This window comes from Urocitellus parryii, chromosome 5 (genome assembly GCF_045843805.1).
Source record: "Urocitellus parryii isolate mUroPar1 chromosome 5, mUroPar1.hap1, whole genome shotgun sequence".
NCBI lineage: Eukaryota > Metazoa > Chordata > Mammalia > Rodentia > Sciuridae > Urocitellus > Urocitellus parryii.
Genome location: NC_135535.1, coordinates 107,969,691 through 107,984,117, shown reverse-complemented (window position 1 = coordinate 107,984,117; position 14,427 = coordinate 107,969,691). Strand labels below are relative to the sequence as shown.

Sequence of the window (14,427 nt, the reverse complement as noted above, 5' to 3'; positions counted from 1 at the left end):
AGCTCAGACCTCAGACAGCCCTGCCCGTCTGTCCACAGGGCCCCTCTCTAAGGCGGTGCAAAGGCAGGGTGAGTGAGAAGGGCGAGGGGTTATGTGAAGGATGGCCAAGGAGCAGAAGGAAACCAGCCACCCTCGCCAAGACCCTCCTCAAACTGCACCATTACAGGCACACTCATGGTACCCTTGTGAGCCGTTTAAGACCCGTAAGAAAAGCAACCCCCTAACCCCACACTCGTTGGCAACTTGGCAACTTTATTCCCACATGCCCCCAAGGTTTGTAGGGCAAGGTGCTTATCTTCTCACAGGGCCCATCTCCCTGAACTGAAAAGCTAATCAGCAACACAGGGCCGATCTGAGATGAGCACAAGTGATGGTGAATATTCTTCCCTTTCACAGACGGAAAAACAGGCACAGAGAAAAGGAACAATGCACGCAGGTCACCATCGGGTGCCAAAGTAGCTGGGTCCCCAGGGAACAACTCCCCCACCTCCCCAGCCTCACCAAGTGTTGCAGTCAATCTTCACGGTTTCTCCCGGGGCATACTCTTTGCCCTGGTGGAAGCAGGGACACCTTTCCAGGGCCACACATTTGTTTTCATGCCGGACCTAAAGAAAAAGAATCCAAAAGTCTTAAAGGCCACAGGGACAGATGGGACATGTCACCAGGAGCTTGAACCTGCCAGGAGTCCAGCATCGGGACAGGGACTGAGCCATGGACAGCCTCAGCTACAGGCCATGACGGGAAGCCCACACCCAGCTGGGGCTTGGCAAGTGTGGGCACTGTCACTGTCACTCCTACCAACTGAGGATACTGAGCACTTTCTACCCTGTGGTGTCCTCCTGGGGAAATGTAACCTGGGACACCCACAGCAGAAGCCCAGAGATCCAGTCATTCCACACAAAAGGAGTCTCCAAAGGAAATAGAGTTATGGGCAAAGATTAATGGAGAATTATTTATCACTGGAAAAAAAATGGAAACCATCATGTGTTCAACAGTAGGAAAATGATTACATCCATTAAGGAATCCCAGGTGCTGGTGTCCTGTTGCACAGTTAGAATGCCCCCTTGGAAGAATCTTCAATGATGCGGGAAATAGCTATGCTGTTAGTTTTTAAAACAGAGAAGAGAACTGTACACACATATGGTCCTAATATTATATATTTATATATACATATTTCCAAAAAGAACTAGCAGAAAATAGAGACGTTGCCTCCAGTGGTGGGCTGGGAAGTACAGAGGTTTTCTTTTCTGTTTTGTTTCTTTATTTTTTTCCCCAAATGTTCTTCAGTGAATGTGTATTATAATTAAAGAAAATGGATACTACATTTAATAAAATTAATCTGCATTCGGCACCTTGGAAGTGAGAGCTGATTACTTCACATAAGCAGAGATTTACCAAAACCAGTCTCTGGGGCCTGCCCAAGCCACCCATGCCCTTCATCTCCAGGCCCCTGACACTCTGACACATTCTCCACAGCCGTGTGCTCTGCCTCCCTGCCCTCCACCCTGGACAAGTTACTCATGTAACTATGTTATATTCCTCAGGTCCACTGGGACCAGAACTAGGGAAGAACTGAGAACCCCCAACCCCAGCAGACCTGGGGTTCTTAGCTGTTCACCTGGCCCCTGGCCCCAGGGAGCTCAGGATTGCTAGCCAAACCACCGGACCCCAGTGTGAAGATCTGCTTCAATCTCAACTCCAGGAACAGCTCTGGACATCTGCTCTGGCATGGCCTGACCTTCAATGCTTAGGTCACCCTGAGGTGAAGGGACCCTGCACCCTGGTTCCAGAGCTACCTGAGGGGGTGAGAAGCTCCCTTACAAGATGGTTCAGGCTTGGTGCAAATCCATCACTCCCTGGCAAAATCAGAGTTCCCAGGGCTTGGAACTGGACAAAGCCCTGGGAGCAGGGTGGTCGTGGGCTGAACAAAGGGCTTTCATGTGAAGGACCACAGCTCAAAATTGTATGAGGGCGGAGTTGAATGGAAAGACTAATAGCCTCCACTTAACACCACCTCCACTTATCCACCACAGGAGGTGTTTCTGAGTCCCTCAAAGGATAAGCAATGGGGCAGGACAAGTGGAGAGAGAGAGGAAGATGTAAGTCAGCCACATCCTTGGTGATGTGAGTGAGCTCAGGAGCCCCATAGGGAAGATGGCAGCTTGGCAGAAACATGGAGAGCCTGAAAAATCTCTCTTTTCCTGAACTTTCAAAGACTCTGTCACACTCAGGGTTTATTCCCAAATGCCCCCACGGTTTGTCAGCTTGAACATAAGTCCGAGGCCTGCCACCTAGTGGCCACCATAAGAATGACTAATGCATTCTAAGGCTCCTAGTGAACAGAAGCAGAAAATAAGCCTCACGATCGGAAACATCACCTGAGACAAAAGTGATGCAGGATGGAGTCCAGGAGGCAGAGCCCTGCTGACCTGCCTCACCTCAGCAAGACATGTGCTACTGGGTCCCCTGCAAGCAGGCTGGGGTGAGGGCTCCTAGGCGTCTTGGTGTTCATGCTGGATCCCTTGGTCTCGCTCCAGGATATTCAACTCCCTGTCACAACGTTCCATGTATCCAAGGCCTAGCTAGGGAATCCCTCCCTTCACCCAGGTGTAGCTTCAACAGATATAAAACTAAAAATCCCAGCCTGGCCATGAGCTAATGCTGCCTCCACTGCACTGATGCTTCCTCTTCCTTCTCAGTCCTCCCTGGCAAACCGCATAGCTCCTCTCTGCCCTAATTTATGATGGGAAAAGGAGATTATTAGCTGATAGATTACAATGCTAAGACAAGACCTCAGTATTAAGTGAGGAATGTCATCAAGGCCATGGTGCTGTGGGGTTAGATCCATAAGTTAGAGCAGAGGTGGAGAGGACAGACTTCCTGACTTTGGGGAGATAATCAAATAACACAACCCAGCTAGAAACACCCCAAGAACTCCAAAGTGCTAAAGAAATTCATGGAGATTCAAAGTCGCAGGGATGAAGGCAAACTGCAGGGGTGTTCAGGGTCAGGTGAGGACTGGCCAGGTAAGCAGGCAGGCCAGCAGAGCAGTCCCTATGATGTGAGTGAGCTCAGGAGCCCAGTAGAGAAGATGGCAGATTCCTGCCAGAATTCAGTGACTTCTGTAGCAAGTCACTAAAACCTCAGGTGTACAATAAAGACAAGCATCTCTGGCTAGGGTTTGTTCCTTTGGGATACCAGAAGGATATTAAGATAATATTTGTAGATATCCTTGGAAGAATTAAAGAGAAACGTGGCAGAAATACTCATTCCATTGTCCACCAATTCATGACATCTAGGGCAAGAGTGGCTCAAGCTAAGAACACAGTACTTGGTCTTGGTCAGTTCCAAGGGGAATTCCAAAGTAAAACAAAAGATGATTTTATTACCCTTCTCTGGAAAAATCCCCAGTATTTCCCACCAAACAGGAACATCATACAAACTCATTCTTCAAAAACAGTTTTTGCCTTCCAACGATCTCTGGCGATTCTCCTACCCTACTGATACTTCCAGATCAATGCAGCTGTTTTCTACTAGCTTTTTACTATATTTTTGCTAGAAGGAAAGCAATATAATTAAGTAACTCACACTAAAGTGTGAATGACTCTTCCTATAAGGATTTACAAAGTTGTAAGCTTTTTATAAAAAAGCAGATGCTTGTTAACCAAAATGCATGCATGCCCGTTATGTTTTGGAAGCCTGATTTGGTGGCAAACTGTGGTTTAAATAGAGAAAATATTTGTAGATAGGAAAACTTTCTTGGGTCTCCTAGGATTCACAATGTCCACATGTGAGGTCCACTCTGGATGAGCCCTGAGCCCAAGCTTTTTTAAAATCTTTTCAGACTTCATACTGAGTATTCAGGGACTATGGACAAGAACATATTTCACATCTGCCAGGAATTTCCCTAAATACCAGCAGAACTGGGTGCCAGTTTGGAAAATGTAACCATTAGATTTCAAAAGTAAGTTAGCATCTCCCAGACAGCAGTCCTACATTTTCCCCAGAGACCTAACTCTTTGAGCACCCAGATGCCTAGCCTCCCAAAGGGTGACCAATAAGGCTGAAGGTTGGTCTGGTTGCCAGGAGTTCAAAATTTCCACTATATAATTATACAGCCTTGAACTGCTTCTGTTTCCTTTCTTTCCCAGTCCCCCACCCCTGTGTGGTAGAAAGGATGGAGGTGACAGGTCTTCAGGGTTCCTCCTACCTCTGCCACCCTGCACTGGTCCCAGTAAGAGCTACAGCCCAGATGAAGGAAGGAACCGGGAGATGAGTTGTGCTTTTCTGCCACCTAGTGGTGGAGATAGGTAATATCCTAACTTAAAGGAGTGAAGGATTCAGGCAAAAATTTTGCAACTAAATACATGACAATTTGGGACATCTTCAAGGGCAACCTCCTCATTTTATCAACCCAGTGAGTCTCATCATGTGAACCCAGATGTCTGAAAAGTTTCTCCCAATTTATAATGACTAAGTTCCTGGTTTTCCTCCATAAATTTATAGATAGTGGCAATTCAGCCACCACTGCCAAAACACCTCCCGTGTGCCTGCCACTGCCAGCCTCAGTCTTCCCAAAAGCTCTCCTAATCCAGGTTTACTGATGAGAAAATTAATACACAAAGATTTTCAATGACATGCCACTCAGGTAAATGTCAGAAATTTGAAGATGGATGTATGGGATTCCAACACAATGCCCTTTCCACGAGGCTTCTCCACCAAGCCTTTCTCATGGCGCTGGCCCCTATCAAAAGTATCCTGCCTCCTTTTCCCCATGCAAGGAGACCTTTTCAGCAGTGGCAGGAGCAGAGAGAACTGCAGCTGGAGAAGCGGGCCAGAAAAACCTCTTCTCCAAGCAGGCACACTCAGACATGCCTGGGAGGAGGAAAGGCAGTCTTCAGCCAAGGGCAGAGCTACTCCAAGAGCAGTCCCTGGGCCAGGCCAACCTATGCTGAGGCAAGTACAGAAAATGCTATTTGGAAACTCTTGTGGCCATTTGACAGAGGAATATCGTGTCTTCTGTATCTGATAAACATTGGAAGGGGCTCATATCTTGTCTGTCATTGCTTTTGGTTTCACTTTTCCAATTATTCGTTTCTGTTGCATGTACAAAAGCACTGGTCCACGACAGACGAGAAACTGAAGAAAACAGACGTGGATCCTTCCTGTGGACAGGAGAAGTTGATCCAGACAGCCTCTGAGAGGGAACCTTGGTTATTTATGAAAACAAACATAAAGCTATTCCTATGATTCTATAGTAATTTGGGGCTTAAATGTGCTTTCACATATAGCCCCTTTGGGCCCAGAGCTAAGGCATGATGAATTCAAAACAGGAATTCTGTGCCTGTGTTACAGAGGAGGTAAGTGAGCCTCAGGTAGAAAAATTAAGAAACACCAAGCCAGACGGGAGGGATGCCCAGGAGAGCTCAGCCTACTGCTGCTCAGCGCTCCTCTAGCTCTCAGTAGATCTGCCCCCAAGAAAAAGCAACTGCCCTCCTCCTTCCAAGTCTTCAGAATGCAGAATGTGGCTTGTTACCAAACCGTTGGGAACACACCACAACCCTACCACCTCTCACAAGGGACAGAGAAGGTCCCCCAGGTATAAGGTCTGCACCATCAAATGAGCCCAAACACCATGTTTCCAGCTCCACTTTCTTTGTGTTGTGGCCAGGAACACATGTCCTGTGCTGCAGCCAGCACGCTGTGCTCACTTCATAAATTACACAGACTTTTCTGCTCTGCTAGGTAATGAGTAAGTTGTAAAAATGACCCAATCCTTGTGATACAAGCCTTCAAGTTTGTAATCCCCTGTGGTGGAGGTGAGAGAGCCCCCTTGTTAGGTGACAGATCTGTCCTCAGAACGGATGCCAGAGGCTTCTGGATGCCAAAGGGGCACCTGACATGCTATAGCCGAGGTCTCACTCTCCATGTGGGAATTTGGGGCCTCATGCAATGATTGTGTTTATTAATATTCAAGACTCTTTGGATTGTTTCCTCCATGAACAAGAAAATTTTCATTTAAAAGAATCCCTGAACCAGACTGATACAGTGGCACAGGGCAGTAGCCCCTGCTACTCAGGAGGCTGAGACCAGAGGATCGCTTGAGTCCAGAGATTGGAGACCAGCCTGGGCAACAGAGTGAGAACCTGTCTCAAACACACACACACACACACACACACACACACACACCACACACACACCACACACACACACACACACACACACACACCACACACACACCACACACACACCACACACACACACCACACACACCACACACACACACACACACACACACACACCTGTGGAGAAGCCCCTTTTTTCTTGCCAGAGCCTTTTTCAATGTCAGCAGAACAATGATCTCTGTCCCCTCAAAATTCTGAGACTCAAAATAAGAACCCAAGGATAAAGGGCAACATGGAAGCTGCCTCTGCCCACTCCTATTTCTCACCCCTGCCTGCGTCTGAGTGCCCTTCTCCTTACAGACCATTCATGGATATCCATCTTTTCCTAAGGTACTGAACTACACTTTTCACTAGCCAACCTCTAGCTCCTCTATCAGAAAAAAAAAAAACATTCCAGAACCTTCTAAGGCTAAGACAGAAGAACACCCAGGAAAGAAGAAATAGGAGCTGGCCTCTCTGGAAGAAGAAATGGTTGAAGAAGTAGAAAAGAGCATCTGCCCTGCACATGCTTCAGACACCAACCCTCCTGAGGGCCACTGGCCACAAGTCCAAGTTCCCTCTAGAGAACACTGGCCATCTTCATGGTGCAGGACACTGCCCCTTAAGCTGAGTCGTGGGCATCATTGATTCTTTCACCCCCAACGCCCCATTACAGTCATCCCCTCCTCCTGCATTCTGGATTCTAGATTCCCCATCCCAACTCCTCACCACTCTGGGTGTGGGAGATTGGATTCAGGGGAAGGAAAGAAGATGGAATGCATTTGAAAAAGATCCTGAAGTAGCATTCTTTAGGGTAACAAAAATAATATATGTATCATATATTTAATACAGAACTGACCTAAGATCAGATTTGGAAAGCAGATGAGTAGGCTTAGACATGCTATCACCATTGCCAGCAGCACCAGTTCCCACAGATGCACACAGGAGCCAGGTACTGCAGACCAGCATGGGCTTGGATCATGCACGGCCTCCAGACACATTTGCAGCCACAGCCCCAGAATCATGAACGTACAGAGCTGGCCAAGACATCACAACTCACTTGACAGACGAGGAAAACAAGCCTCAATGTGGGGAAGACCCATAATTTGCTAGTGGCATAGCAGGGACCTCAATGTCTTCTTTTAAAATAGAAAGTCGTACGCATATATGCTAATCACATGCAAATATGTGTGTCCTTCCATCTTCATACCATGGAATGCAGCCCTTGGAAGAATTCTAGTAGAAATGCCTGTTTTTACTTGTATTTTCTGGAAATGCTTTCTTTGCTTCCTAGGGTGCCCCCGTGAGCCAAGATCTTATATTTTTGTCAGATCCCATCAGGATCAACCCAGACATTTTCCTCCCAACTCCCTCCCTGATTTGGCAGCTGAATGGGCCACCAAGGACTCTGCCTACCACCCCCACCCATCACCACTACTCCCATGGCCATCCTTGTCTGGCTGTTGTTCTTCCTCTCTCTGACTCCACAGCCCCATCACTCATTCCCACCTGCAGGAAAACGGAAGGGAAAGCGTCCACCCATGGGGAAGCTCACCATGCCAGGGGGGCAGAGGCAGCCAGAGACGCAGCCCATGCTCATGCACTCCAGGTCATAGTTCTGGCACGTCTTAGCACACTCCAGCCCCTCAGCTCGCGGATTGTCAGCGGGACACACCAACTTGACCATGGGTGGCCGACAGGATAGGCTCCTTTTGCCTTAAAGGTAGAGAAATCAGAGGTATTAGTGAAGGAGTGAACAGATCCACCTTCAGCACTGTCCTTTGATGCCCTAGGTGTTGTCACTCATTTGAGAGATTCAAAGCTGCCTAGTCCCTGGGATAAGATGCTGCTCAGTGGGGCTGAACCCTGAGCCAGGTCCCCACATGGGACCAAAGTGACACCTCACCTACTCATTAGAGCTTTAGAGCTTTGGCCTATACTGGTGACAACTCTTATGACCCCAGCATTTATCCGATGGCCTGGCCCCCACTTCTTATCCACCCCCCCACCCCCCCTCACCCCGCCGATCCCACTGTAGCAGGTTGCATTGAATCAGCACGTATTGCAGCAGTTTCCAGACCCAGGCTTTCAAAGACTTGGGTTTAGAAGTTAAATTGGAGCCTTAGTGGGACCCACAAAACTATTCCTAAGATGGTCACAACTTGTGAAGGAAGAGGCCATTCAACCACAAAGACTTCCAAAAGCTGATTGCTCAAATGCCATCCTCTTTTTTTAATTTTATTTATTATTTTTATTATTATTAGTTGTTCAAAACATTACAAAGCTCTTGACATCTCATATTTCATACATTTGCTGGGCCACCTCATTGTCCTTTGCAGCACTCTAGCCCCGGGCACTCCAATCTCCCACCCTGCTTTGTTTTCCTCCATCTGATCATGTTTTTCTCACCATCTGATCAACTACATATCTCTCTTATTTGTTGATTGTCCACACTACTCCACTCCACTCAGCCCCATAAGAAGAGTGCTTCCTGAAGGCAGAAATCTTTTATCTACTTTGTTCATTGAAAGATCATTTCCTGGCAAATCATAGATATCCATGGCTGATTGGATAATAATAAGAGTAGCTGTATGATACAATGCCTTTCTTAAAAAAAAAAAAAAAAACCTTGGGGTACTTAATAGCACTTAGAGCTCTCCTGTATGCAAGAAAGGCAGAATTCCCGGCCTTATTTTTACATGAAAATAAGCTGAAACTCTGAACAGTTAAGTGCCACTTTGCACAAAATTCTTGGAGTTTTCTGACTGAAAAAGATGCAATGCCTTCCAGGGTCTAGACCAGAAGACTCTGAGCAAGAGGAACCTTAAGGGCAGGTCTAAGAGGCAAGATGCAGGGAAGGTTGGGAGCCTGGGGAGCGCTGCCAGAGGGAGGGGAAGAGATAGGCAGAAGGACTCATCACACATTCTGATTTCAACCTGTGAGCCATCCCCATATTTGTTATCTTGCACCAAATCTGGGCTGAGAGAGAGGCTCCCACAGTCAATCACACAGGGAGCCAGATGCCTCACCAAGGGAAAGCTGGACAGCCAAGGATGTGGCACAGATACCGTAGTTACCTGGGGGGAAAGAGTCTCATGGAAAGGGAGAGGCAGAGACAGAAGTGGTCAAGCTAGGGGTTGAAATGGCCCATTTACGTCCCTTGCACTGGGAGACTCCTTTCTAAGAAAGAATGAGCCTTCTGGAAGCAAGGAGAGTTCCTGTGATCCAGAAACGTGAATGGTCCCACCAGCACACGGTCAGCCCACTCTGTGTCTTGTCCTTAACAGGACAGCAACCATCAGGACCTTCAAGCTGAGAGCACTGTCCCAAACCTATGGGAAGCCACCCATGAAATGTGTGTGGACCAGATTGGCATTGAAGCCACTGAGTGGGAAGATCAGGGATCTGGGAACTCACAGCAGCACTCCGGCTGGTGAGATGGCCCAATACATGTGAACTCCCACCCAGCTCTGCCAAAAGGTCCCACATAACACCAGAGATGTGAATACACACACACACACACACACACACACACACACAAATCAGAGATGGGCCTGACCCACGAAAGGCCAAACAGCCTGCCCACCCCCACTATATCCTGTTTTTCCGTGAAGAAGCAAGTACCCTGAAACCTTCTACCTACCAATCCCCTTTGATCTGTAACGCTATAAATAAAGCATGCCCGGGGTTCCATCTTTATTAGAAGCTGCACCCTTCTGGCCAGCTTGGCCTGTCACTGCCCAAGCTCTGAAACTATATTTCTGTGTCCTATGGTTATTTTATAGTACTATTTGCTTTTATTTCTCAGCCAGCCCATCCCTCTGGAGGGGAACCCTTTCCCTCGTCCACCCTGGAGGTGTGCCAGACAAACCCCACTCTTTCAAATCCATTTGAGAAGTTTTCAAAGAGGGGACCTGCTCAGCATGTCCATAGGAAGCAAGAGGCCATCAAAGAAGGGTGACTGCCATCACAATCAAAGCAACGGACCCACCCCACTGTTCCCTGGGGCTAAGGTCAACGCAGGCAAAAACGGAGGTCACACAAATCCATCTTGCAGATATTTGGCCTTTCCCTTCCACAGAATAAAATAGTTCTTGACTTGGTAATTTGGATTTACACATGCAGAAAGACAGGCGTAGGCCTGAAAGTCACTCACACAAACCCAGAAATTGTAGCAAAGCTGAACAAAGCCAGACGTGCGCCTGAATACACACACACACACACACACACACAAATCAGACAGTGCACCCAGCTCTCTCCAGACTCCATGCTTCAAGAGTCAGGGCAGAGGAGAAGCTAATAGCGTTGTGGGGGTACAGTACTCACTGCGATGGGACAGGGGATTGCTGAGGACAGTGTCTGGCCACAGGCTTCCCGGGGCTCCACTGGTGGTGCAGTGCATGAAGCCGTCCTCACAGTAGCTGCAGAGGGGAAGACACAACCCGACTTTGCAAGAGTCCTCAGCACTTGCTGTCCCATTTTCTATCTGTCCCTCGCTCTCTGCCCCTTACAGCTGGTCTCCCAGCCCCATCACTCTGTAAAGCCTGCCTGACTAAGGTCACCCATGACTTCCACATCATCATATCCCATGGAATGATTTTCAGTTCTTTTTCTGATCCCCTTCAACTTTATTTATTGTTAAATAAGTAAGTAAAACAACTGACACTGTGGTTTTAGAGAATTTTTTTTAAAATCTCCCCTAGTTCCTCCTATGTCCCCAGTTGCTCCTTCTTAACCTGGACTGTGGCTCACCTGTGCCTTGGCCTGGTCTTTGAATGTCAGCATTCCCCAGGCTCCATCCTGCACCCTCTCTGCTTCCCACCCTGTAGTGCCATCCCTGCCCCAGCCCCAATTCCAGAGATGACTCGCAACTTTCCAGCAGCCTCTTGAACCTCTCCTTTGAAACCTGGACCCATATCTGCACATGCCTGCAGGATGGCTTTCTCTGGTGTCTCAAGGCCAGCCTGATCCGTTGACCATTGCCACTAGCCATCCGATCCCATCTCACAGCCAGAAAGCCCAGGCCCATCCTGACACTGCCCTCTCCCTCTCCCATCACCAAGCCCTCACATTCTTAACTGTAGCCACTCCACTGGGCTATAAAACACGAGAGTGGCTGAGATTCGTAGCCACTTCTCTTATCCCCACTACCACGAGACCAGGTGCCATCGCCTCCTGCCTGCACGACACAGAGGTCTCCTAGCCAACATCCCTGTGCCTGTTCTTGCCTCTCCAAAACACCCCTCTTCACAGCCAAGAATCCTTTCAAAACCTTAATCTGATCATGTCACATCACTGCTTGACTCCATCCACAGCTTCCCCTTCACAGGCCTTTGGATAAAGACCAAATCCCTGTGTGATGTGACCCCTGCCTTCCTCTCCCGCTCGGGCCGGCTGGCCTTCTGTGAAGCTCGAACCCTTTACGCACAGGGTTTTTGCACAGTTTCCTCTGAGCTGATGTCACTTCTGCCCAACACTCACACTCACGTACCACCTTCTTTGCCCCAAACTCATCTCCCATTCTCATAGATCAGGTATTTCTCTTCCCAGAACACCACACTGGTAACTTTATAAGTATCTGGGCTTTTTTTTTTTTAAATCTGGTTAACATCTGTCTCCCACTAGACTATAAAATCCATGAGGGTCAAAGCTATAACTGGTCTTCTCACCATTATATCACTAGAATCCAGCACAAGGCTTTACATAAAGTACCCAATGTGTTTTTGTGGTTTTGTTTTGTTTCATTTGGGGGAGTTTTTTATTTGTTTGTTTTTTGGGACCAGGGATTGAACCCAAGGGCACTTCGCCACTGAGCTACATCCCGAGCCCTTTTTTTTTTGAGACAGGGTCTCACTAAGTCCTTAGGGCCTCTCTAAGTTGCTGAGGTTGGCTTTGAACTTAACAATCCTCCTGCCTCAGCCTCCTGAGCCTCTGAGATTATAGGTGTGCACCACCATGCCTGGGTGTTTTTATTTTTAATTAACAGGTGATTGTACATTCATGGGGTATGATGTGATATTTTTTCACACATACACAATATGCAATCAGGATAATTGACGGACCCACCACCTTAAAGTTCAGTGCTTGGTGTTGAGGCAAACTTCTTTCTACCAACTATTTTGAAAAAAAAACAATAAATCATTGTTAACTGTCGCTGCTCCACTGGGCTATAAAACACTAGAATTTCCGTCCACTCCTGGCGGGAGCCTGGCCTGCAGCAGAGGAAGCCCTGCTGGGCTGCCCGTCAGAGTGACCAATGGAAGGATGTGAAGAAGCCCCGGGCAAATGGGTGTGCACCTTCCTTCCACCTGTCCACGGGCATCGCCTGCATTTCCTCCTGCTGTCACCCTCTAGTTTGATGCTTAATGAATAAAAATAAATAGGCAATAAAAATCACAAGCCCTGAGTTCCTTTGGGCACACATTCTCCATGAAACCCAATTTTCTACATGAAGTGGAGAAAGAGAACCATCAATAGCATTGAGCTCTGGAACAGGAAGAGGACACAGTCATGGGATGTCACTGATGTCAAACCCTGAAGAGAGACCGAAGCCAGGGCTATTTCCCAGCCATGTTCACCGGGGGCCGCTGCATGCCACCTCCCACCTTCCCTGCTATGGGAAAATAACTGATGACGGCGGCTGCCTCCAAGTCACCCCAGTTTCTGTAGATTGACTTCTTTCCTCACCACGGTACTGTAGCAGGGGGCCACCCTGACCTGCTGGTCACCAAAATTCAACAGTCTGTTCTCAGTGTAATATGAAGAATTCAAGAGTCCTTGGGTTCTAATCACTTGCTGGATGATTTGGGAAAGTGATATGCTCTCTAAGCCTCAAATTCTTTACTAAAAAAGCAAGCTCTGGGGCTGGGGATGTGGCTCAAGCGGTAGCGCACTCGCCTGGCATGCGTGCAACCTGGGTTCGATCCTCAGCACCATATACCAACAGAAGATGTTGTGTCTGCCGAGAACTAAAAAATAAATATTAAAAATATTAAAAAATTCTCTCTCTCTCTCTAAAAAAAAAAAAAAAAAAAAAAGCAAGCTCTGCCGCCCAGTGGGGCATTTTTTAAGTTCCTGGAGGAAAACAGAATTGTGTTAGGTACTGGGAGGTTAGAGCTGAAGGTATGGCCTCTACTCTTAGCGCAGTCATGGTCCAGGGGTGAGGCCCAATACATTTTCCTGAAATACAGGAAATTAGTTCAATACTAATCACTGTTTCAATTGAAATATAAATAATATGCTTTGGGTACATGAAGCTGGCAAGGTCTGCAAATTAATATCACTGAAGTGATGAGAAAAAGATTCATATGCAATGCAATGTGCAGGCTTTGAATCTAGATTTGAAAGAACCAGTTATACAAAGTTTGAGATAATTAGGAGAAAGTGAATATGGACTGATTATTAGATGTTGTTAAGAAACTATTGTTAATGTTTGGATTAGTAATAGTACTATGGTTATCTTTATAATAAGTGTTTTTCTGTTAGAAATACATATTAAATTACTTACAAATAAAATGATATGATATCTGAGGTTTTATTTAAACTATTCCAGCCGTAAGGGAGAGGAGGCAATAAATAAGATAATCATTGAAACTAAGGATGCATATGTTAAAGCTTCTTATAAAAGCTTCTGCTTTTGTGTCTTTCTGAAATTTTCCATAATCGGGGCACTTTAACTGGTCTTCCCTAGTAGATGGTCAGCTTCTTTGGAGACCACACTGAGTCTGGCTCATGTTTAGATCACCAATTCTTAGCCAGAACCTGGGACAAAGCAGGTAACAGGTAAATGTTTGCCCTATAAATGTTCTGTGATCTCATCAGCCTTGATGAGATCTGACTGTCAGGGCAGGCTGGGCAAAGAACTGCGAGAAGCAAGCATGATGACCCCCTATTCTCAGGAGGACGTGCATGATTTCAACCAGGTTAGCTATGGTATGGCTTGGATGTAGTTTCCCCCTAGCTCTCCCCCCCCCCCCCCGCAAAAAAAAAAAATGCTTATGCTGGAAGCTTTGTCTCCAGCGTCACAGTGTTGAGGGCTGGTGGGAACAATAAGAAATAAAATCTAGAGGTTGGGAAGAACTGCATGGAGGCACCACTCTCAAAGGGATTAATGCCCATCTTGCAGGAGTTAGTTATATCAAGAGGGACTGGATTAGTTATCAAGAGAATGGCTGGTTAAAAATCAAGCCACACGGGAACTGGGGTTGTGGCTCAGTGATAGAGTGCTTGCCTAGCATGGGTAAGGCACTGGGTTTGATTCTCG

At 47.1% G+C, this 14,427-nt stretch overlaps 1 protein-coding gene across 1 annotated transcript in view; it reads right to left on the bottom strand.

Moving 5' to 3' along the window:
• Positions 1 to 14,427, bottom strand: part of Vwf (von Willebrand factor) — a 151,052-nt gene that overhangs the window by 79,717 nt on the left and 56,908 nt on the right. The window contains exons 17-19 of the mRNA XM_026403302.2: positions 10,491 to 10,585; positions 7,720 to 7,880; positions 502 to 605 (exon numbers count right to left, since the gene is read on the bottom strand). Coding sequence (XP_026259087.2) covers positions 502 to 605; positions 7,720 to 7,880; positions 10,491 to 10,585 — 360 coding nt within the window. The remainder of the gene's footprint in view (positions 1 to 501; positions 606 to 7,719; positions 7,881 to 10,490; positions 10,586 to 14,427) is intronic.